Genomic DNA, 26,280 nt, shown 5'->3' on the forward strand with positions numbered 1-26,280 from the left:
TTATTTCAAGGATCTTATTCTAGTCCAAGTGGAAACAAATATTTTTGTACCAGTGTGTGTCATCCAGTTACCACCACGAGGGGGCATCACATGCATGAACATGCTTTTCTGATTCTGAACGCGTGTTAATAAAACTACATCTTACCCTAATGCTGAACAGATACATATATATATATATATATAAATGTCAGTATTTTAAATAGAACTCAGATATCTAAATAGGCAATACAAAGATTTGTTGCTCGCTGAATTTTGCTAGACTGGTTTGGATAGCCATGATTAAACATGAACTATTCTAAATTCGTTAAAATGTATTAAGTCATTTAATACAAATTTGAAAGTTTGAGGTGTATAGTTTTATTTTTGTTTGTATGTACAGAAGAAATGTAGAAATCAGTCAATGTTTTCAGTAACATATCTACATCCACTGGGATGTGTTGTAGATATGCTAAGATGTGGGTGATGCAAATATTTCTTTCCCTCCATTTTATCAGTAACGTTTTCATATTCAAAATGCTGAGAAAAAATAGTTGTTAATCATACAGAAAAGGTACATCTGTACATACAGTAAGGCACACAAACAAACCAAAGAAGAAACGCAACATTCCTAAAGGAGATAAACGAATCATTGACTAAACTAATGAATGCCCAGCATGCCTTGCTGAGGAGATTTTTTTAAATTTGCGACCTTACTCAATGAACACCGCATGAAAAAACATGATAACCTGTAGATTTTCTGCAAAATATTCACCATAAAACCACCCATTCTCAAGTGTATTTCAGTTTTCCAGCTGGTTTGATGAATACTTCCTGTATCCAAAATCCAAGTCATTGGGAAAAAGAAGTCTGATTAAAACACTCAGGAACTTACTTAAACAATGTCCCGACACGTCAGTGATCCAGTAGATTCCAACGAGCAACAGGAATCCCGTGAGCGAGGCTGGTACCCAGCATGCCTTGTGTTTTGATAACATTCAAAAGCTTTAATTACATACAGCAGGAACCAATCGGGGTGAATAGGCAGGACTTAAACACAGGGGATAAACAACGGGGAGAGTGATAGTAGACAACCCCCAAAAATATGAATATAATACAAAGTTACAGTGTTTGCATCATCTTTTTTTTTTTAAACTGACTTATATGAAGAAATCCAAAGACCTGAAATTCACCCCGGAGCAAACTTTCATTTAATACTGTACAACCAGCAATCTTTTGTACAATGACCGTAATACCATATAAATGACCTCAAACACTGCTCTTAGTGCAACCTCCTGAACAGGGTTTCAAAAACAACAATAAAACATTCATAGATGGTGTACTTTACAGAGAATGTACATACACAGGGTGAAAGGAAATGCACTCAAAGCAGCAATTATTTTACAACAAAAGATATCATCTAATGTTATACTCGTGGTAAATACAGCTACCGGTGTGCTTCTGCAGACCAACCTTGTGTTGTCTCAATGTAGTTGGCAAGTAAACAGGAAAAAAAAGTTGTAGAGTTTCTCACAGAGTTCTTCTGTAATACTTTATGATATATACAATTGAAAATAGTACAACGCATGTGTTTTTTTTTCCCCCCTCTAAATGCTTCCTTGACAGAGCAACAGATCGGACCACAACGGTTGAGTGAGTCGCGGCGAGAACCCTCTGGAATCAAAGAGGCCAGACGGGGATGTAAGATCAGAGAGGGGACCGAGTCATTTCAAATGCTATATAAAGTCACAGTGATTTTACTTGGCCGTAAATAAAACAAGTCAGGGTTGCAACAGAGTGAGAGGCATCCTGTTTAAATGCCTTCATCACAAATCTCCCCAGAGTGTTTATAATATTGGAGGCTAATGCACTTTGCAGCACCCGGTGTTCAGCCAATAGAAAAGACACTCCAGAGACGAATGGTGGTAATCAACCTTTAAGTTAAGCAGTTTTTTCATTTTGAAAATGTTACTGAAGAACGCACTTTCTTTGCCTCTCCTTTCTATTCATTTTCACATGATAAAGTTCAACTATTTCTTTAACGAAATGTTCAAAAAGCAACTCGTTCCAGAGGGTTCGCCGCGTATCGCCGACTCCTAATGAACAATGTTACATCCATGATCAAAAGTCTGCGTCGCACACTGCACACGGTACCAGTCCAGGCTGTGCCAAGCTTAAGATGATCTTCTCTTCCAAAGCCTCCACAGTCAGCAGCAAAAGTTAGAGGACGTTTTCAAAGAGGTGCATTGATCGCATGATGTTTTCATCCTGCGCAGGAGAAACAACGTAGTGAGAAAACGCAAACGAGCCAACAGCAGCGACAGAGAGATGCGGCGGGACGTCCGGCTTACGTTTTGGCAGCAGTCGATAAACTCGTCAATGGTTACCACTCCGTCTTTATTCTTGTCCATCTTCTGTTGGAGACGAGGGGAAGGACATGATGAAAAACAGTGTCACGGTTACTGCGACCTACATTTGAGGCGCCGGCGAGTCACTTGCCTGAAAGAACACCTCTACATGCTGACGTGGCGTGTCTTCTTTGAGGATTGGGTACGTGCATTTTCCCATCATGTCGTAGATGGCCTTCATGATGTCCAGCATCTCCTGCAGTGCACCGGAAAAAGGGGTCAATCCACCGGGATGAAGTGCAAATTAATTCTGCATTTACCCCCAACTGGAAGCAATGCAAATATACTTGTGTTTCATATGCCTCACATTTGGAGCCAACGACGTCTGCAGTTACTCTGCTGCCTTTAATGTCAATGGACATTGTGGTCCTCAAAGATTAATAAAACATCAACGCCGGACGCGGCTCTAGGGATGGTGATGGCTGTAAATCAGTCCTCAACCGCGGTCCAGGCTGATGAAATAAATATCTAGAATACTGTTTGATGGATGGCCATGCAGTTTTACCCATTTATAACCCGAGAGGATGAATCTCTGTGACTTTGATTAATTCTTCATATTTATTCTTGCAAATGTATGTTTCTTGAGTGAAATGTCTCCACGGCTATTGGATAGAGTTCAATTGAACATGGCATAAGCATCTTGGGATGAATGTAATGAAATTGATTGATCCCATCTTTCTTTTCTGGGGATTAGTTAAAAACATATAACCACACCACAGGCCTTTTGCATTTAGAGCTTATGACCTCATGCTAGCACTAACAAGTTACACCTAAATGCTCGGATCAACCAGTAGATACCTCTTTAGTAATGTATCCGTCTTTATTGATGTCATACAGGTTGAAAGCCCAGTTGAGTTTTTCCTGGATCGTGCCTCGCAGGAGGATAGACAGGCCCATGACAAAATCCTGCAGCAAGGACAAGATTCACTGAGAACCATATGAAATACACAGATTCAAAAACAAAAAAGATCTTTTTGTGAACAAAAACTTTAGAACGATTTGATTAAAGAAACATCATTCAGGAAAAATATTCACTGTGCACAGGATATGTATGCAGCATTTTAGCCAATGCAAGGACATTATGTCACATGTCCATTAAAATGAATCAAACACACCTCTCTATCCAAGTTATTAAGAGGGTCATAATCTGCGTTGTACCTCGGGGATTCCCCGTACTTTCTAAATGAATAGACTGCACGTTGGCTCTGGTTTGGCATAACAGCTTTTCTGTCCTAATAAGCAAATTTATACCCGCCATGAATATTAATGATCCTCTCAACACGATATTAATCATGGCGTTGAGAACATCAAAAGTTGACAGGCTTGGGATGTTTTTCCAGTTAGTGGGGTTGCAGATTACATAATGCCACGTTTTAAAGCCTTTGAGATTTGCGGTGTCAAAGCCTGAATAACGTATAGTTTGTAGTTTTAGTTAGATGTCGTTTTGTAGAAAACTTTGGTGACGAACAAGAAAAGGAATATAAATACAACAATACTCGGCTTACCTCGAAACTCAAAGAGCCATTGTGATCTGTGTCGAAGGCATTGAACAGGAAATGTGCGTACGTTGAAGATTCTATGGAGAGAAAAAATTATATTTAAAAAAACGCCTCCCGTGATCACAGTTCAATCCACAACAGCAGACACGCGGTTGGTTCAAAGGAATGTTTTTAAGCTCTTTTGGACAACTTCACAATGTATATTCTGTCATGGTGAGAGTGGAGAGCAATAGGCTGAAGGCTCAGAGTTGTGTCATTACGACCCCTGTTCATTATATTTACTGGTATGCCTTTCCTCTAAACAGATATATCAAAGCCTCACAATGTTTTCTGTCCTGTTCCTCGGGAAGTTATCTGTGCATAATGATGAGAACGGTGAGAAACTCCAACCTGCATAAATACAAATTACTTTCTCCCTCCTGCAAATACTTCCTCTGGATGGAGGTTTCATTTGAAAGCACTCAGGAATTGGTGCAATTTTTCCAAACATTAGCAAGAGGCCATTTGCGTCAGTTTAATGCACATGAGGTGATAAGAAGCAGCAAAAACAAAGCAGGAGGCTCACATGACACAAACCTCCTTGCGGGAAGAACTGTGCGTAGATGTCTTTGAAGGTTTCTTCATTGACAATCCCGCTGGGGCATTCCTGAAAGACAGAGGCAAAGGCCGTTCAGCGCCAATAACGGGAAAGACTCAAATGTGAGTTAGGACGGGCCAATCACGGTCCAATATACAACTTAGACACCTGTGAAAATTGGAAATTGTTTATTCTAAATGTTTCTATCAGGGAGAGAAAGTAATGTTTGTACTTTTTCATGAAGAAAAAATTATGCCGTGAATCATTTTAAGAGACTAAACTCAAGCCAGCCGTGCAATGTGGCAATACCTCATTGATTTTTAAGTGACTTTATGTGACCCATAGTGGTTAGAGCAGCTCCATTCCTTTTCCTTCCCTAATGCAGAAGAGTGTAACAGTGTAATGAATTTAGAGGAGCAATATATTACTCTTTCAAGGAGACGTCATTGGATTTTCCCAGCAAACCGTGATCATTTCTCCCGACAGAACGTGATAGTCCCGGGTTCAATGTGCTGGTATTCATGCCGCAAATCCTCCAGGCCTCAAAAGATACCTTGACCCCGGTCATCCGGTGTCACCGACCTGAGGTATCCTGTGCCTGGGAGAAAAGACTAAACACTCCACCAAAGATGCTTTTGTCTGCGTGAAATGAAAAAAGCAAACCAAAGACTCGGTGGAGGACGTTGCTCGGGTCAGTGTGGTGAAAAAAGGCTGCTGGTTTTGCACTTTCTGCTTGACGTGAGGCTTCACACTGCTGCAGGATATTGAATCTTGGGAACAGAGGAAATGCTCCACCAACATAGACACTCCTCCACCAGGGAAGGCAAACATGTGTCTGGGTTTAATACGCCAGACAATAAACCTAGAATATAAGGGTTTGTTGTTGGAAATCTAAGATCAGGAACAGAGTGTTTATCAGAACAAACAGTTTCAGGTCTGGATTTAATGCGCTATTGGTCTCCATTTCACTGGAAAGAACACTGCTTTTGCTAATGTGAGTTCTCCATGAATCAGAAGTGTGTCTTCATCCTGTAGTTTCTGTGATCTAATGAGCTGTTCCTGTTAAATATATAGCAGTTAAATACTGCTTTGTTGCTCAGAATTGGACGTGAACGTTGATGCTCTGAGATAATTGGCTGCAAATTGGGGGTGAAATAATTCCTCCAGAAACAATATTTGTGGTGCCGTTAATCAACAGTACATTGATTGAAGTGTCAGCACAGTCCTTATTGGCTAGTTAAGCAGGGGTTACATTTGATTACATTATCAAGCATTCAGGCTCTATTCAATAAAAACGACTATTGTCCTTTTAAATTTATCATGATGTGTTCAAATGGCATTTGGACAAACTTCCATAGAGTTGTTTGAATGATAATAGAAATGGATTGTGTAGCGCTTTTCACACTAACACAAAGAACATAAACCCACAATTCTGGTCTCCCATTAAAAGCAGTAGATGCTTTCACACCAATATGACATATATATCAGTGAGGGTATTACCACATCTTTAACTTTGTAACATTAGCTTCGAGCTGATTTTGAGCTCATTAGATATAATTAAAATGATCAACACCAAAATCGTTTTTTGATCAGTGCGAAAATGTAATGCAAACAATTATTTCCTAACCAATTGTACAGTGTATAAGGGTTCACCCTGACTTTAGTACAGCTGAATTTGTTTGTTTTCCTGAAGTTCCAGGGCCGTGTTAAATTATTTTGCATGTAGTATGAAAGCAATTAATTGTTCTAACTGGACTGGTCGTGTATTTGCTTTGCTTTAACCTGACAGATATGAGAGGGGTGTCGAAGCGAATACGAGTGTTTTCGTTTTCGGATGCCTCTTTTTTTAAAAGCAAAGTTGCTCCGCAGCATCTCGGTAACAAGAAGCATTTCTTGTTGTTGTTGTTCTGTAGAGCTTCTGGTAATTAGAATGTTGTTTATGATCCACAGCACTGCAGTGAATAGGTTGTCAACAGTCAACCATTTTTTTCAAGTAATTAAGGAATCATAGTGGAGAGGAGGAGACTTTTCAAACATGTAATTTCTTGTCACTGTGTGTGTGTGTGTGTGTGTGTGTGTGTGTGTGTGTGTGCTTGTGCTTAAACACAGATGGGTAATTGCATCTGTCAACACTAATAACATTGTTCAAGTGGGACACTAATGTACCAACGGCTTCTAACCTGGAAAGTCATCCTCACTGACCCGAAGGAGAATCAATGGTCACTAAAATTGTGATTTTTGGATTTATACTTTCACAACTTATCGCCTCTTTTCAGCCTTGTGATGAGATGGGGGGAGGGAGGCAGATTTCCATTAGAAATAAAGCCAGTGTGTTATCTGGTCATCAACACCACTGAGCTCCTGCAGTTCAATTTGAAGTTCAGTAAGATGGTTCCACTTGATCAATGCCTGAAATACATGAAGGGTGGACTTGGCTAAAAGTAAAGAGCTCATTAATACTGTTCCTCTACATGTCAATAATATTGAACTCTTCACAAAACGGTTTCCTTTTAATTCAGTGAGGCAGATGAATACGTTGCATATTAAGGACATTATACTATGTGGAAACCTGGACCATTGGAGGTCAAGCTAGCTTTTGTATTGAAGCAGTGATTCCTCAACTCAAACTCAAACCTGTAAATGTGTTTACCTCTAAATCAAACTGAAATGATAGGGGGTAAAACCCTATTGGAATAATTCCAGTGGTGTGTTGTGTCCAATTATAACCAATTGGCGTACAATTCTTTCTCCTTGCATGTTGCTGCATTAAACATAGCTTTCATTTACAATTTTACTAGACGGAGTGAGAGGTCAGAATATGTAATTTGTCATTTGATATACTTGTAAAATTTGCCCAGCCGTGATGATTAAATAACAAACACAATCTCTGAAATGCAAAAACCGGCCAAGCATTAAATTCCTTCACGAGTTACGTAACGGCTTGTGGCAATAACAATGCTGGGATTGAAATGAAGCGGTGAACACAGGCGTCATCACAGATGGAATGGAAACGGGGAGATCTTTATCTAATTCCCAAGGCAGTGCCTTAGGGGCCGCACGTGAGGACAATATTGTCTTATTTCCTCCGGTCTGAGGTAAAGGGATTTGAGAAAAGATGGATTCTCTCATATCTTTAAGGTGACCTTTGCTGAAATTCCTCCTGAAGACAGACCCAGTGATGGAGCTTATTTTAGGCCCCACTAGACACATTGTTGGAGCAAAGATAAACTTTGTTTTCAGGACAAATAACCTCATCCTGCCACTCACGGGCATCGGACTAGCTTCAAAACCGTGGACAACAAGACAAAGACATTTTCTAATCACTGGAAACCCGGCCAGCTTCTATTCGTCTGGCTGGCCATAAGGTCGGTGCACGACAGGGAGGAGCCTTTTGACCCTGAGCTACACCGCAGACTGATGGACAAAAGCTGCCAAGACTCTCTCTCACTCTCTCTCTCTGTCATATTTGGACTGCTGCCCAAAAACATCTTTCTAAAATTACACAGCAGCCAGTGTTTCCCCTACGAATGAACAAGGGCGGCGCTAGTCCAAGTCCCCCCCCGCAACCGACCCCAAGCAAGTCTGGAATTTTATTTTCACGTCTACGCCCGGCAGTGCCGCCGCAACACATGCGCACGCTGCCCGCCGTTGACAGAGTGCTGCTGAGGATGATGTAATAAGATTGTCAGTCAGTTAGAGTCTGTTTGACTTGCTGGTGGAGCTGAATAGAAAACTAAGGTTTGATCAAAGTCAATAGGAACAACGATCACTGTACCACTGCCCATAATCGTGTGTCTTTCGACTGAGTCCGTCTTTCTCAGAAATCACTCCCCTCCAACTCTTTTGCAGTAATTGCTCAGAAAGTCCCTGTGTCCCTCTCCCTCTTTCTCAGAAATCACATGGGAAATCACACAGAGTGGAAAACCCCTTTCTGTACATGTCTGTATTTCTATGCATGCCTGTATTGATTTATTGTCTTCATGCATATGAAAACCCTCGGCACCATTCCGGGGGCAGTTTGCTTGTTTTGGTCCTTCTACGCAGAAGTCTATTAAATATACAAAGTCTCCGCTTATTCGGTCAAACGTCCTCGATAGGATTCATCCTCTGGGTACCATGAAAGTCTGTATTGGAGTCTATCTGATGAACTGAAGTGGCCCAACCAACCAACCAGCCGCCAGCATGGCTAAACATGTGCAGTATGTCTTTCCCTGAAGGTTACAGGGCTGAGTCGAGCCGGGCTGAGTGTGCGGCACAAATTAAAAGCCTCATTAGTACACTTCTTACCTCTTAGCTGGGTCTCAAGTGGACTAATGGGTAGGCTTTGCAGGGACTTGGCACGCAGCACAGTGCAGGCTGAACAGAAAACTGAAGCCCCACGGGAACTCCTTTATCACAGGACGCTTGTTTTTTTTTCTCTCTCTCTCTCTCTCTCGCTCTCTTTCATTGCCAGACAATTCACATTGAGTCAATTATGGGTCATCTCATTACGCCTCCCACCAGAGGTGACAATAAAGCGATATGGGATGCTCTGGGCGACTTAGACCTGATTGCTCATCAGTAATCTCGGGGAATATGTGAAGTAATTATCCTTAGCACAGTGGACAATGTACAGACACTTCAACTCAGTCTGTGGTGAGCTCGACTGGACATGATAACATTAAGTGCAGGATGTAGAAGACTCAGCTAAAATATAATTCATCAGAGGCCTGATTATAATTTATTGCCATGCAAGCAGAGGGGACGTTGAATACTGATGAGAGCAAGAAGGAACTGGAGCTGTCGAAAACGCCCAACACCCATTAGACTATGAAAAATAATAATCCAAATAAAACCACTGGTTTTTTATGCCAAAGAAAGAAATGTTCAAGGGGGAGCAAAGCGCACTGAGGGTGCACGGTGGCCCCATCACTCACATTTTTGAAGCCGCGGTAAAGGATCTGAAGCTCCTTGCGGGAGAACCGTGTCCGAGCCTCGAGCTGCTCCAGTCCCTCGGGGCGATGGCGAACCGTAGACAGCTCGAGCTCATCTTCAACGCTGTCTGGAGATCAGGAGAAAAGCCAGGTGTGAGTAAATGCTGGTGCTTTTTTTACCCCCGACATTTTGGCATGAATTGGTGACAAATTCGGCAAAACTATGACAACAAAACGAATCCGTGAAATTGATTCCATTTGGAAGGCCATTTCGTCTTTTAATTTGCAAATGTTACCAAACCGGCCTTTTCTTCTCAACGCCAAATTCAATAGCCGAGACAATTAGTGTTATTTCTTCCCCATGAACAACAAAGTCCTTATGGCATCGAGCCTCTTCATGAACCCTGTGAAACTTTTTAATGGGTGTGTAACGATGGCAGATGCTGTCGGGGCCCTGCACTACCCTCGCTGCGTCTGACGCAGGGCCTCTCATATACCTCAAATGTCTAAATACCTAATTAGCTCAAAGGATGCTATTGTGGTCCACGACGAAAAGGCTGTGCCTTCTAACCAACCACAATTAACCCGCTGCTGTGGAGCTACTGCTCTCTATTCATGGGTGATGTTAACAAATATATTAATGGGGGTAAAAAGAGCTCTGATCTTAGTATCATTGTCAAATTAGTCCAGAATTATTAAGCACAAGGTGGCGGAATTATTAGTATTGTATGTTGAAAATATTTTTAAAAAAGACAAAGATGAACATTACCAGAGAAAAGGTTTGGGCGGAGTACACTTTTTAATCTGTTTATAAATGCCACATCAAATCACACGCTCAATATCCTTCTTTTTTACTTTTTCAACTGTAATGCGAAAATATTTTGAGTGAATCAGAAAGCTGAGCATAGTTTGCGTGACTCGAGCATATATTGAGGGTGTGTGTCCCATGACCTGATAAAACAGAGGGAAAATCACACAGAGGGACAGAGAGCCTTTGAGGAGCCACTTGCTTTGATTATTGGATGATGGCTTTTTGGCTGTGCAGAATGGAAGTAGTCTCATGAGTCGAGCCCTCAACCCGCGCTTGAAAATCTGAGGGTCACCTGGGAAATACAGCATTTGGTCGGACGGGTACGTCAGCAACTTACAGCCTCAGCACATTCGAGGAAACTGGACATGGAAGTAGCGAGGCCCAGTTACTTTGTACCTTTGCATCTTCCAAGAGTGGAAAAAATATGAGCAGCTGGTATTTTTCTGACATTTAAATGTTGATGCAGTCAGATGAACACAAGTTAGAGAGGAGTTGGCGCTCTACATGTAAAGCAGCAGCACACGTTCAAGGAAGGCTGCCTAAATGTGGCATCGCTGCAAGTCACGAGCGACTAGTTCACTGGGTTACATCACTTATTAACAAGTCTCTTTGAACAGTGTCGGTCATTAGCGGGAAAGGGCGGCACCGGAATATAATTTGGGAGCCTGTGACCTAAAGCCTGGCTGTAATATGACTTTGGTGCGAGGATTAATGGCAGTGGTTGGTATCATAGTAGTGGGGCGAACAGTTCGGCCAACGCGGGAGGTAGTTTGGGTCCTATACTGGGACATAGGTTGTTAGTGTGTGTAGTTCAGTCCATGTGAAGTACGAGTTGTGCACCTAGAACATGTCAAAAATACTGTAACTACATCGATAAATCTATAGATTTACAGAAATCCTAGGGGCCTAATAAGGAAAAAGTACCTTGAGCTAAATGGTTGTGTAAGCCTACTAACATGCGCACAATGACCACGTGAACGCGCTGATGTTGAGCAGGTACAACGTTTACCATGGTAACCGTTAACGAGTCTTATAATTACATGACATCCTTTCCAGTCTTTACTTATCCTGTTTATATATTATTTATAAAAAGGTATTATAGTGATGTAGGAGCTTGACCAAACTTGACCTAAAGCAGGATTTCAAACACTTTACATGCACTATTTCAGCGAGCTGGCAAGGAACGGAGAGAAAGGTTGCACGACGGAAAATGGAAATACCACATGGTCCGAATCCTTCTCTGTGCCGAGTTGAACACCGCACAGATACTAAGCAGATGGCTAAAAGCTGTTGGCTCAGATTAGGCTCAATGTACACAATAACTAACAATATGGCGCACAACAGAGCCCTCATAAAAGAGAGATGTTGATTTTGGCAAGTCATGCTGTCTGCTTAAAACCTGTTTATATTGCCCTTTAAATGACACAATAACTTTGACATTTAGATGATGATACAAAGTGAAGCCCCCATCTGCTGTTGTTACCTCGCTGTTACCCACCTTCCTTCCCGAGTGAGGAGGATACGTCCCGAGGGAATTTACTGAGGTCGAACTGGATACAGAGATGGGCAGTATGTCTATTACTTGTATTTGAGATACAAATTTCAATTACTTTTGAGAATTTTGTAATTTGGATTTGATTGGACGGATAATGAATCTAATGTGATTTATAACAAATTACTTTAGAATGCAGTAATTTGGGATTTAAAATACTCAAAATACTTTCTCCACGAATCAATCGTTTACGAGTTCAGTCTCTTAACGGACTGTCTGTCAAGGTAAATTTTAATATGAGTGTGACTGATGTCAACTAGCTTGATGTATAATTTATGTTTGGGTCTGGCTACATAGTCTATTGTATACATGGTTATGATATCAACATAGCAATCAATGCTAGCATGCTGTCTAGGCTAGTGTTAAGCTAGTTATAGGAAGAGGGAAAGTGGGTCCTTGTATGTTCATGGTAACCTTATCAAGAGACGTCTGAACACTTTTGTATCGATTTACTGTTGATCTTTAATTTTTATTAATTTGTTTGTGCAGTGATTTAATTTGAGTTACCTGTGTACAACTGGTTTTAATTCTATACTTTTCGTCTAAAGTGTACATAGGCCTAATGTGTGATGAATACTTTCTTGTTGATACAAAGTCCATTAATAAATCATTCATTTTCTGTCACCAGTATTTTGTATTTTATTTTGTCCATCTAAATTTCGATGGACTTTTTGTCCATCTCTGGCTAGATATGTTGGTCTCGACTGTAAGCTTCCTGTATTAGGAAGCCTTTCTGTACAACAATATTTATTGAACTTTGTGCAAACGTTTGGACCAATAGAGCAAACAATCCATAAACAATCTATAATACAATTGAAAGACTGTGTCTGCTGGTGAAACCTGAATGAATGTGAAGGAAATAGAACAACTCTCTCTAAAGTGGAATAAAGCAGATTGTGAGTGACACAGCGCTTAATCGGGCAGGAAAAGAGCATGCAGTGATGGCTGTCTGATTAATGTTTGCCCTTTCAGTATATTGACAAAATGGCTCAGACGCTGACGCGAGTGTGGGGTAATAGAGAGCGGCACATGCTGTGCTCTGGAAACCTTACCACACAAAAGAAAAAACAATAGCCATTTTGCGATAATAAAATGTTGTCCTGAGGAATAAAGTATATCGAGCAATAAAGAATTTTATCCTGGGGAGACTAAACATTTCACTAATTCAGTTATCAATGCCGTACTTTTGCCTTCCTTAAAAGAAAAAGCCTTCAGCAGCTTGTTGGGTTCCTGCTGCTTTAGAAGCAGGTTGCAGCTGTCAGGAATGAAATTCATAGACACCACTGAGTAAACTAGCAGCCATCGCTATTTAGCCTGCAGCAATTAAAGAGGATGAGTTTGTATGACTTCAAGGGTAATAAACAGGGTAATCAGCAAAAAATTGAGTAATTAGTAGTAATTACCTTTTAGTAATTAGTAGTTAAAAACTGCTTCTAATGACTAAAGCTATATATATATATATATATATATATATATATATATATATATATATATATATATATATATATATATATATATATAATCTAATATTTAGAATAGTTATAGTCTTCATCATTGAGCAAAGTTGCAAAAATACTGAAAAATGAAATTGACTAATGTAGGATATTAGAAATAAACTGACGACCCGGTTCATAAAATTAATAAAATGCATATAGTGTACACCAGAATACAGCCATGATTCTGAAACTGTGTAATCAATAAAGTAATGACAATATTGTAAAACCACTGTAATTCTGCAACTGTAATAGAATAAAACCAATGTAGTTATGATTGTATTTGATGTAGTGTCATCAACCCGAATGTATGCATGTAATACCTGAACAACAACTGATATTGACTAAGGGTCATTACATTGAACTCACCAGAAGACCACTCCCAGAGGTGTGGACACTAAAAAGGCTGACGCATGCTTCTGCGTCTGCGTCGTTGGGTCGACGCACTTGTTTCAATCCATGGTTCTGCGTGTGTTGCAGAGCAATTCTCCGCCAGAACAACAGGCAGAGTGACGTGTTTTTGTTGAAGACGACCTAGAGAGTCACGTCTATTTATGTATTTGTTTATTTATTTATCACAGACTTTATTGCCCCGTGCATCGACACATCTGTCCCGTATTTTCCTCCACAACTTTGTGCACCTCTCGACCGGCAAACCGGCGATCTACCTCCGTGAATCCAACCCGCTTCTACAACCCGCCAATGACGGCTTGCATAAGCGCTCATATTTACGCATTTCTTCCATAATATGATGTTCTTTTTACCACAACACCATCTCTTTTATTAAATAAATTTGATTTTAACCTTTTGATCAGCGATGACCTCTGTCCATTCGGCGTTTCTTCATTTTTGAATACAACTCTATACAGTATATAACCCACCGAAATAAGTCTGTACAGATCAGTTGTAGTTCAACCACCACACTCCTTCAATATTTGTAACTCAATATTTATCCCAAAGGTAAAACCTGTCAGGCCCCTTAAAATCAACTGGATACGTGAACCGAAAATGAGTGGCTGAAAAAGCTTTGGCAAATCTGTATCGTGTGGTAACTGCAACGCGTTCAGCTGACCACAAATTGCTGCTCGATATTAATAAAGCTGAGGTCAATTCGTGTGCTGAAGCGCGCAGTTTGATGAACGGTGCTGCTGAGCTGGCATTTTCTTTGTGTTGGTAGGAGGATGTATCGACAGTGCTACGCAAAGGCAAATGTTAGCCCGGAGGTCCACATGGAATGGATTCATGTAATACAGTATTAAGTGCAAAAGCCCCCTTACGCTCTGTGAGATTAAATAAAACTATTAATTGGATACGTGATGGGGGAACTCTAGGTTTAATCTGTGTGAAATTGGACCAGATAATTCTTAATTTCAGGCATTGATAGCATTCATTAGACCTTGAGTTTTATTTGCTCTCTTGCTTAGTTGTTACAAGCTTTTTACCCCTTAATGTTATCAGACTAAAACACTGCAGCTACATCTGTGTGTGTGTGTGTGTGTGTGTGTGTGTGTGTGTGTGTGTGTGTGTGTGTGTGTGTGTGATATTAGCACTGTCATTTCCACCGAGTTCCCGTGGATGTGTCTTAACTTATACAATTTAGCACCAGCTACGCGGCGGCGCCAAGAAGGTGGTCCCACAAAATTAGGCCATGACATCATGTATGCACAATTTATCACATGACAGTTTAAATTATAGCGATGTGCACAGAGCTTCCCCACCAGCTTCAGTCGGGGTCTGGAGATCTTTGACCACGGACACATTTGATGGCAGAACCAGTCTCATTGAATGAGTCTCAGTGACCGTTTTTGCTTACTGCTGACTATAAAGGCCCGTTTCCACAGCAACTTAAGCTCATATTTTCACGAACCTGGCCTAAAATGTTGCTTGTAAAAGTGGCGGGTTTGATTCTGGCTGGTCACACATATTTTTTCAAACCAAGGCAATAAATGTTAAATTCTCATGTTAAACAATTAGTGTCTTGGTTACACAATTCTTCCGTCATGCATGTTATATAAAATATTTATAAAAAAACACGGTTACTGCAGTAAATGTTGGTCTACATCATTGCTGCATGCGTCTAATTTAGAAGCCTCCCACAAAGGCTTCATCCTCTCTTGTTTGATCAGAACTGTTGAATAAAACTCAAATCAAATCTCTTCACTTAAAATGGTGCGACTTTGATGACACCTCCGATCAATAAGCTACAGCTGTCCTGATAAATGTCACACGTGGACCAAACTCAACTGATGTTATCTCAACCTGAGCTCACTCCTAATATAGCCGGCTCCACGTCCTGGCAATACAACACAGGACCATCAACCAGCAATCTCTGGGTGTCGAGTTCATCACAAGGCTGCGCTGCGATCCATTTAAGGGCAAGATATGTAAACAGTTAAGTAAAGGTATAGAATTTTGCAGACCAAAGCGGGATTAGTTGGACTTGTTAAAAGTTAGGCTTGTAGCTGATATTACTGCGATGAAAATGATCAGGAGAAAATTGGAGTTAAGCTGAGGCTTCAATGTGATTTCATCATAGCTTTAAGGCATAGTAGAATCAGTCGTCGACTACTGGGACATTTCCGTCCCTTCTCTGAGTGATTGCATCTGGCAGTGCACACTGGTGCCGTTATCCCATCTTTCCCCATCTGGATGAGGCGCTTTGGTCCTCGTTCTAACTGGTTTCATGTCCGAATGTAGCAAGGAGCTGTATCTCAAGGGACCAAGAAAATGAATTATTCCACTGTTTAAACGGTTAGAATTCTTGCTGAATTGAATTGTTTAATATTGAATGCCACACTAGAGGAAGTGATTTCACATTCTTACTGTGTTCACCACAATTACTGTCAGTGGTATCTTTGTCTCTTTACGCTTCAACCGATTTCGAAAGTCAGGTCACTGCAACTTCACAATCAAATTCATATTTTCCCAGATTCATCATTTGCAGTGTGTTTTGACCTAAATATATAGTATTTTATCAGTAGAAGAACCAAACATGGTCATACAGAGTTAAATATATATATATCTTCGTAGTAACTATCAACTGCTTGTTCAGTTGCTTTATATTTCGGTCAAAGCTTATGATTTGCAGGCTGATCAATATCTTTTGATTATGAATTCAAACCCTCCCATCTGTGCAAAAGGTCCACTTTAACAGCCTGGCCATGGGGCATTTACACACAAATGCAGAGATAAACACCTTTTGACTACATTAAATCCAAATAGATTACAAAGCGCCCGGGGGATAGATTATTTTTAAGCCAAATATTTATTGGGTCAGTGTGCGTCCACCTCGTTTCACAAGGTTGCACTAATGCTGCTGGCCTCCGAAACAGAACACCAAATTAGCAATATTGAGTAGCTATTTTTCCTTTATTGCTCAAGATATCGCCTCAAATATTACAGATGATTCATCTACACACTACATGTTGAGATTTGGAGTAGAGCAACAGATGAAGGACGCAAGGACTCAATTGAAATGGAGTTTACTGTAGATGGGATCCCTTCAATAGCTCAGAAGAACGTTTTTCACGGAAAATAATTGGATATTGTTAAGCTACATACGAGCATGTTAAAAGAAGCTGGTGAGAACATATGCATCGGAGGGAACACTTTGTTTCCTCTTTAACTCCTTTGCCAATCTTTCCTGCTGTGTAATGACTTCCCCTCTAAACCAACAAATATTATCCAATCCTCTAAAACCAATTACGGGCCGACATTCAGAACATCGGAGCGACCAACAGTCAACATCTGCTGTTCACAATACTGCTTTTGCAAATGTTACATCTGCAGACCCAAGTCAATACGAGTAATTCAGACGCAGTCCCACTGCGGATTGAGCAAAGCATAACGGATGAATCACATGGAAGGTGGATACAGATCTGCCATTCATTTCCATTTGGTTGGCCCGAGTACAAATAAGCCCAAAGATTGGATACGGGTAGAGCGATATGTCTTTGCAGTTATTTAATAAAACAACTTTCAGTTCCCTGCGGCAGGCAGGACAAATGGCGGTGAAATTGATTTCTGGAAAAAGACAAAGACATGGTCTGCCTGAAAACAAAAGCCAATTGGGAACGTTGGTGAGAATACAAATGCCACCGGTCCATGAGCCTGAAGAAAAATAAAAAAATAATATTTTTGATTAGATGATGGGTTTACGTTCCCTGGGACGTGACATCAGCTTTTGTGCTTTACTGCCAATGATGAAAGGCAGATGCAAATAAATCTGAGTCCAAGCATCGGTGTTTACAGACAAATGGACTGAAGCCTTAGTTGCTCCCTTCAGGTTAGCTTCTGCAGGACTGTAGCTGTATGTGGGGGGGAAAAAGAGCGCAGTCATCGCTTTCTAACATTGGTGCAATTTGCAACAGTGTGTAAATGGCTCATGCATTTACAAAGTTTGAATTCAGCAAATCTGAGAATACCGACCGTCAGTCATTTGCTTTTCCGAACTGAGTGGGATTGATTGCACTGACTGGAGCACTGGAGGGTAAGCTTCGTTATGAGGGAGAGCGCGTTCTCATGCTGATCCTAATGAATCCCATCAGAGGGCTGGGGCCTTTATTATGCATCCAATTGCAATCATTTGTCACTTGAGGTGTTTAAAAAAATAACAACAACCTTGCTCCGGCATTGGAGGAAGGTCCTCTGGCCCCACTACAATTATTTTAAGACCATAAGGGGGACACAGGAGAGGAGACACTGGAAGAGGAGAGAGTCTCTGTCACTCATGTGGAAGTGACTCATCCATGTCCCTGCAACTGACACTGATAATATCAGGCACTCAGAAAAGTACAGTCATGGATTAATGGATCATATTCTGACAAGATCTGTATCTGTGATATGGATATATGATACACCCTGATAAACTAACAGCTGACGATAGTCTCAAGTCAGATAATAGATGATTCATTTGAAAAAAAAAGCTGTATGCAGATTTCACAAAAAGCAAACTAAAGTCCGGTGTGTTCAGTCCAGCTGAATAAAAAGACAAAACTTGAGCTTGAACGACGCAACAATGTCCTTTAATAAAAACCCTCGCACTTCACTTCACACAGCCAAACAGCGTTATGGTTGAAATCACGATGGCCTTCAATAAGACGGGAGAATATTGGAAGATGGTGCTTTACGGACAATGCACGTCCCTGCACTGCCGTGGCACACTGTCATCATTTCATTAAATTCATCTTTAAAAATACAATCCACCTCCAGCGCAGCAAACAGACATCACGTTGTTGACCACGAAGCATCCGTCGTCTCCCTCTTATCACAAAATAATTGATCATTTTTTCAAATATTTATTGCAGGGTCGTCGATAATCTTGTCCACCGTGCCCTTCTTTACACGATAGGCGCCGAGACCTATAAATTAGGATGCTCAAAGGTTAAGTCGATTATGTCATGGCTCTCAATAAGAAGCCTCGAAAATAGCCAAAGGGTAATTGGGCCGGTTGATTGTTCTTTTAAATTGATCTTATATAGAAACAATTACATTTCGCAGGGGAGCCGCTTGCTAAATATCTCACCCCCTGCAACTGAGTCATCGCGTCCATAGTTTATTGAATTAAATCTTACCTGCTTTCTAAAGTAGCAATGTCATTTATTTCCTCAATAGTTATTGTTGTCTAAAATTAAATTAAAAATGAAAAATGCCTTAAATTTCCACTCACTCAACTGAAGGCGGATGTGTCACTCATCACAGAAAACTATCGTATGAGAATGCGGCTCCTGCCTCGCCCATGCGAGTGTGTACTGGAAGTGTACACACTCCTGCACTTTACAAAATGAACAACACACTTCAATATTTAAATGCATTTTGAATCGCTGGCAGGCAGCCGAAATTAAACACTATTAACATCTGTAGCGGAAATGAAGACCACTATGACCACATTGGGCTCTTAAACAAAACTGTTTCCCCTGTTGTTCACACACACATGACGCAATCATCAATGACAGAAACGTCAGAATTACTGGATCACATACCACAAAACAGCAGCTGAAAGGTAATTCATAATTTTGCATCATACAGTGTTTTGACACTCGTTTCAACCCCAACGGCAATCTTTCCTTTGTTCCCTTCTATTGGTCACGCTGTAACTAATTAGGACGAACACAAAAGAAAAGAAAAAAGGCTACTGCTATGTCCTATTATTGATAATTGTCAAGATAAATGTTACAACCTTGTGGGACATTTTGGTTATAATTTCAAGCCTTTTTATATACAACGTGTTGTTTAAATGCAGTTGATTTAGCATTTGCTTCAAAACACATTTAGTTGTTCAACCCTTGAGCTCCCGCAGCAGCAACCGGCTCTCCATTGATAGTAAAAAACAAAACAAAACGGCAGCAAAACCAGCAGTGGCACCAACTATCTGAGCTGCCAGGCCATAAATCCCCATCAAGGGCAAAGAGAACACAAGACATTTGTGAGATTGACATCAGCAGTGAGACACTCCCGCCCGTTTATAACGGACGGCACGTCCAAATTGACACAACGCTTCATTACTGTTCAGAAAATGGTGTAAATTTGAATGCGTGTGTTATACTGATAGAGGAGAAATGGGGTTTGGATGGTTTTCTGCATGGAGCTGAACCAGAGAATTATTTATCATTGTGTAACCCACTGATTAGTCTGCACCCTATGACGCTTTGCTCAGCACTTTGCATTAACGGCTCTGCGTGTAAAAATAATCACTGTGTGTGTGTGTGTGTGTGTGTGTGTGTGTGTGTGTGTGTGTGTGTGTGTGTGTGTGTGTGTGTGTGTGTGTGTGTGTGTGTGTGTGTGTGTGTGTGTGTGCATGAGAAAGACAGAGGAAGAAAGAAACAAAAAGTAAATTGTGTTCCTTGTTATGTCGCAATGCAGCCAAATAACACCGGAGGGTCCAAATTTCGACAATTGTCCAAATTTCCAACAAAACTCCTCATTAAAAAAAGTTTGCTATAGACAAAATGAGCCAACGCGTGTAAAACTTGCAGATGATTGCAGCCTTTGGATAGTAAGCCTGAATACATGTAGGCTACACATCAATACTGCGAAATTGGTAATCAAACTTCAAGTGGGTCCCCATGCCTTACTGCCCTGCGCATATATTCACAGCACAATGCTCTGATGATTGTGCATTGGCTGATTGCAATGATCTTGTTATTTCTCTCCAACACGGAAGCAGGCCAGTGGCGGGGAGAGGCTTAATTAAGTATTTCTTTCCAAATTGAATCTCCGGTTGAAGTGTTGTACAGGCCAGACGTGACCGTGACCCCCCCCGCCTCCCTCCCCTTCACAATGTGTCCGTCTGCTACGACTTCATCCGAACAACACTTGCAGTTTTTTTATTTTTTATTATTTGCTGCCAACTGACATGTTTGCAGCCCAGCTGAGAAACTCCCTCAGGATTTACCACACATGGGCTTTTTAAAGCGCTCCCTCTCCCCCGGATGCCTCAGCGGAGCGACCTTGGGGGGAGGAAGATGTGACCGCACTGGGCAGCTCCCAGCTGCGAGCGCGTCTGACTGTGTGAATGTTAAGCATGGCGCGCACGCTCAGCGGACCATTTCCCCGGGAGGTTTTTACGAATAAAAAGAAAACAAACGTTTGTAGTTCTTGCAGAAGGTGAAAGCTGCAAAGGGGATTTGTGCTGGAATAAAGTAAACAAAATCCTGAATTTCAAACCCAGCACTAACCCAGATAACCCACAAACCCAGTTAAATGCTGAAATGATTGGTATATCGGTTGATTGGTAGCTGGACATTGAAGGAAGTCTTTATGTCCTATCCTTCAAAAATGTCAATATCAATTAATAATTGTTAGAAAAATCAACTTAAAATGTCCTCTTTGGCTCTGTGCAATGTGATACCAATGGATGGATTTGAAATTAGATGTTTTTATGCTTTATTTTGTATGCTAACTTTGGGTCTGGGAAATCTTAATAGTAGAAATAAGGTATTTGCAGCCGTATTGGATTCGCTCCCACGCCCCAAAATCTCCAGCTCATGTTTAAAAAGATCTCTGAAACCTCATCTCCCACACCAAAACTTTTGATATCCCTGGCCTCGTTCAACATCAGGAAAACATCAATGCCTCCATCGTCTGGTCGTCACGCACAGCAGGCTCAGATAGCAGATACTCACTGTCAGTATTTACAGTCTGAGACACCTGTGTGGAATACGAATAACACAATCAGGCAAAGGCACGCCGGTCTGACTCCATCATCTCCCTACGGAGAATAATCCATATCATTTGTGCTGCATCTGTTAATGCAGAGCGAGGGAGGGGGGGGCAGCCTCCGCTCGCCGCTGCATAGTGAACTGAACTGTTTTGCTGAGCGGGAGCTTCGCGGTTCCTCCAGAATGAAAACAGCACTGCCATGTGCCCTTAAAAATAACACAACCACAGCCAATGCTCAATCCAAACACTTCTCACAGGTCAGGTCACCGTTTTCCAGCTACCCACTATTACAAGTTAGAACAACGCGCCAAGAAAGATTTGAATCCATTTGACAACCAGTTCCCAACTAAATAACGGAAAATACAAAATACAAATCAGAACTTGTCTGTAGCGCTTCTTCAATTTCTGCACCAACATTTTCTTCCTGCTCAATCACTCATCATCACAATCTCTTTCCGTTTTCACAACTTTAGCTCAGAAGATAACACAGTCCATTTGTTTTGCTGTTTTCTGAGTCACTTATTCCTGCTTTGGTGTGGCGAGTTCCATTAACGTGTCATGTTCCCAAATGGAAACATCGTGTTCAAAGGAGTTCTAGCAGCCAAAGACGAGTTACTCTTTTGCTGCATAGATTTTCTTTGAAACACACGTGAAGTACAAGATGCCCTTTGATGTGTCAAGGAAAGTGACATTTTTTGTTTTTCTTTGTGATTCCTCCATTTCTGAGTCCTATTTCCCCGGGTTTCTGCCCTCCTCTCCATCCGCGTCTTACCCTCTGAGAAGCTGATGAGCCCCAGGAGGTGCAGCAGCTTGATGGAGGCGAACACCAGCACCACGATGCCCACCGTCTGCAGCCCCTCCGTCTCCCAGATTGCGCTCAGCATCGCTCCACCCTCGGCCAACTCCGCGCCACCATACCCGGACCCGGAGCCGGCCTCTTCGCCCTCCGGAACCCCGCCAGGACGAGCGCTGCCGCCCGGCCCTGCGCTCCAGTTCCCCTGCACCCACTCCAGGACGACACCGGCCCGGACGCACGGGCCGGAGAGCCTCCTGGCACCCGCCTGCTGCCCGCCTGCTCCCTAAATCCAGTCTGGGTTGAGCTAAAATGTGACGAGGTTAAGAGCGAGAAATTTGCTCTCAGCTCTGTGAGGAGTCGGAAGTCATGAGAGGATCTCGCGGGGTCACTGAGAAGTAAAAGAAAAGCGAAAAAGTCCACGCAAGCTGATTAAAATTCGTCCTTTTTCTTTCCTCTCTTTCACAAATGAGGAGGCTTCTAGGAGGAGTGTAAAATCAGGCAGAGGAAACTCTGCTCTTCTCTCGCATTTTGTGTCTCTCTCTCGCTCTTTCGGGCTCACTGACTGCTCTCACAGCAAAGTACAGGGAGGGAAGATGAGAGGGAGTGGAAATGAGTGAGGGAGGGAGGGTGGGGACATGAGGCTGAGGCTGAGGCGGAGGGGAGGTGTGGTGCTACAATGGAAGATGCTCAACCTCTCATGAGCTACGGCCTATTTGTTCGCAATAGCCTCAAACACACTTGTCCTCGCCTGCCCCTGTGGCAGGTTGTTTGTTTCTACTGGCCATTTTATCGCTTGTAAGTCAGGGTCAATTGTATCATGTCGGCTAATCTTAATTGCTCAAAATAATTGTTCTATATTTAGCTATATATCTATGTATCTATCTATGTATACCACCGTGGCAGTTGATCTAAAACTGTTGCCACATCCAACATTTACCCAGTATTTGGCGGGTCACGATGCTAAACACAAATCACCTCCAAAAATACAAATTAATGTAAAAAATGTAAATTACAAAATAAAAGTTATTAGTCATGATGTTGATGTGATTAGGTACTTTACCGTATGGTCATGTCATTGAATTAGATTGGCTATGTGACAGATTAAAGATAATGGATGATGACAAATGAACAAAGAGGCTGTTTATTTTGGTCCAGGTCGCCATTGTGAGTAGACCTGCCATTGTAAATCATCCCGCATTAGTCTGAAAAGGTTTCTTTGTCAAAGGGGCAACAGCATAGGAAACTTTAACCAGAATATGTTAATGTAGGCTAAACAGGGTGACAAGACGACAAAGCTATTTTGATGAAACTGATAGTTAATGAAGCATGTAGGAATGATTTACCAATCCTAGCCTTTCTGAAGCACTGAGATTATGCTCCTTCCCAATAAAATATTAAAGCTATGAGTTGAGAGTGTGAGACAAGAGAAAAAGAAATAGTGGGGGAGGGTTTTTGTGCAACTGAGCATCCATCCAACTATTATAGCCATGACTCTATCAACACAGCTGACATGTAAATCTTACATCCCACTTCTTGCTCCATTAACGGCACACACATTGTGGACAATGAGCACTCTCGCATAGTTACAGCATGGCAGGTCTGACAGATCGAGAACCAAACAATTTAGCATTCACGGAAACAAAAAGGCTGTTTTGTTTCGGTAGACTGAAATTGCAAAATTAATTTGTGTTTAAGACTGCAGAGCGTTGACATTGCTATGGTGTCGAGCTAATATTTGAGGAAACAAGGGCAGTTGATGACTTAATGGTGTTTTGAACCTGATGATTGTGGTGGAATATTTGTCAGACATAAGCCTGATATTGAACATCACACTGCAAACTAACTCTCCTGTCCCATGTTCTGAAGTACACATGAAAGCTGCCACAAAACTAATCCGTTCCTGAAAACAAAACTCGTTTTCGGAACTTTTCAGAAATGAAGGATATCTCACTAGATAGTATTGCCATTAAATCAATAATCTACAGAAAAGGACTTAAAACCACAAGGTTTTAATATGGGGATAAAGTAACCATTTCTAAATGATGATGTGGTGATTATAGATAAATATAGCCATTAAAAGGAACTCCACCATCACATGTCTCAACGCGTGAAATTATGTCAATGGCTCAAGCTGCCGCCGACTAGATCAGGAGACATTAATAATCAACACAATCATAACTTATTTTATGTTGGTTCATTTTTTGGGGCTTTCCATGGTCCCACAAAACACATAAAAAGGCTCGATAATAGCTTGCGCTACCCAAACCTCTACATGTTTTTGATTAAGGGTTTCACACAGAACTCATCCCTCTTCCATAACTTTTGACAGGCAGCATCTCCAGGGGATCAAAGTCTGAAATGTCGAGCTGCACGGATGTCTGACATGTCACCATCCTTGAAGTCCTTATCGGTGTAATGAACAGGGCAAGTCTGAGACGCAAACCTGGAGCCTTTTTGTCCATCTGCCTCTGTGGACTGATAGGCATTGATCTTGGGAAAGATTAGAGATTTTTCTCACTCGTCGCTGCCACCTGTCACACGTCACTGTTTCCATTCTCAGTATTCGCATGGGGGGGATCTTATCTCTTTTGTCTGGGCAGAGTGGGCACAGAGGACACGACCTGATGGCGTCAATGAACCAGTCTCAACGGTGCTCATGTGAAATTTCCTTCCAAGACTTTTGGGAAACTATTTTGAAAAAGCAAATCCCGATGGAACAAATGGACCACCACACGCGCAGAGGTCATTTATATGCCTCTTTCTCAGGGAACGCCACAAACTTTGTCACAACCCACAAAAACAACATTTCCATTAGGCATCGGAGAAGTGTTCTTTCTTCTTGTATCAGTACAGGACCAGAAGAAGGGAGCCACATTAGAATGTAACCGTCATCAAAGCAGGGCGCCAATCAGTGGACGGGGACAAAGAGGTGAAGATAAGATCGTCCCGCTGTTTACAGATCAGTTTAGGGCATAAGCGGGTGATGTAATCTAGCGACACGTGCAGAGGTTTACTCAGACACGAAAAGCAGCACCCGTGTCTGGCTTGTGTTTATTTATTTTTTTCAAGGCACGTTTAAAATGAGGCTGTCATATTTACTGGAGCGTCACCTATGATGGGGAAGGCAATTATAAGCTGTGAAGAGGGGGGCGCTCTCAGCCAAGTGGTGTGTGTGATCGAGCATGGAGTGCATTGAGGGGGTAACACTGATATGGAGAACTTCCTTTGTGGAAGAGTTGACGCATTTGCTTAAGTTAAGAATGTTTTCTGAGAGAAACATGCATCATGCCGATTCAAGATGTACACTTTTTTAACCTTTTCTCACAAAATGCAAATGTGTAAGTAGAAACAATAAATAATCTGTTGGTTCGGTTGTTGCACGTTAAAATACTTTGCTCTCAATGCTTTGGTTTGCACTGTGCTGTGTAGTTTACAGTGAAAGCTCAGTACGGCCTCTCTTAAGAAATGCAAGCCCGCATTCGCTTTCTAAAGACATGCCCGTCTTATTTTTACAGCAGGACCGCAAGATTTTTATCCACATCCCAATTCATCAGAGATTAGTTCTAGTGTAAAAGTCGATGGCATTGTCTGCAAATGGACAGTGCCACAAGGCTGAGGGCGGTGTGCTGCAGCTGATAACATTGACCTTCTTCCCTCCGCGTCTCACCCATATTAGCTGCGACGTGGCTACCTGACAGCTCAGCGCGCACAACACGCAGCAGGAAACGGCGGGACAATGAATTGCCTTCGCTCGGCCAGCCCGCCACCTGATTTACCATCCGTCGGCGGGCAAAGTGCCAGTCAAACCAAACAGAAAGTGCAAAGGTCGACGGAGAATATGCATTAGCAGAAGCGGTAAAAAGAAATAGACAAGGGAGACATAAAATGGCAGACAGTTCTCTAGGACTGGAGCCACTGCCCGGAGGATGAGTTATAACGTGCATAGTTCATCGGTAAGAAACGAACGCTAGGGGGAAATCAATAGAGTCTTATAAAAAGCATGAATTTGGGTATAAATTATTGAAGCAACATGTCAGACTGATACGTCGAGGCAATATATCAAGGGATCACTGAGTTTCCAGGTTTATTGAATCA

General features: G+C 41.7%; 1 protein-coding gene across 8 annotated transcripts in view; it reads right to left on the minus strand.

Annotated features, from left to right (window-relative positions):
* Positions 1–333: 333 nt before the first annotated feature.
* kcnip4a (potassium voltage-gated channel interacting protein 4a) overlaps positions 334–26,280 on the minus strand; it is a 92,370-nt gene continuing 66,423 nt past the window's right edge. For 7 of the 8 annotated variants that reach the window (XM_040181132.2, XM_078106339.1, XM_040181130.2 and 4 more), the window contains 7 exons: positions 9,377–9,501; positions 4,460–4,529; positions 3,890–3,960; positions 3,183–3,290; positions 2,476–2,580; positions 2,328–2,390; positions 334–2,244 (listed from right to left, as the gene is read on the minus strand). In XM_040181132.2, coding sequence (XP_040037066.1) covers positions 2,197–2,244; positions 2,328–2,390; positions 2,476–2,580; positions 3,183–3,290; positions 3,890–3,960; positions 4,460–4,529; positions 9,377–9,501 — 590 coding nt within the window. In that variant the 3' untranslated portion in view covers positions 334–2,196. Of the gene's footprint in view, positions 2,245–2,327; positions 2,391–2,475; positions 2,581–3,182; positions 3,291–3,889; positions 3,961–4,459; positions 4,530–9,376; positions 9,502–22,161; positions 22,750–26,280 lie in introns of those variants that run through there. The other variant, XM_040181134.2, reaches the window with a different exon arrangement.

Source organism: Gasterosteus aculeatus, chromosome 7, assembly GCF_964276395.1.
Source record: "Gasterosteus aculeatus chromosome 7, fGasAcu3.hap1.1, whole genome shotgun sequence".
Lineage (NCBI taxonomy): Eukaryota > Metazoa > Chordata > Actinopteri > Perciformes > Gasterosteidae > Gasterosteus > Gasterosteus aculeatus.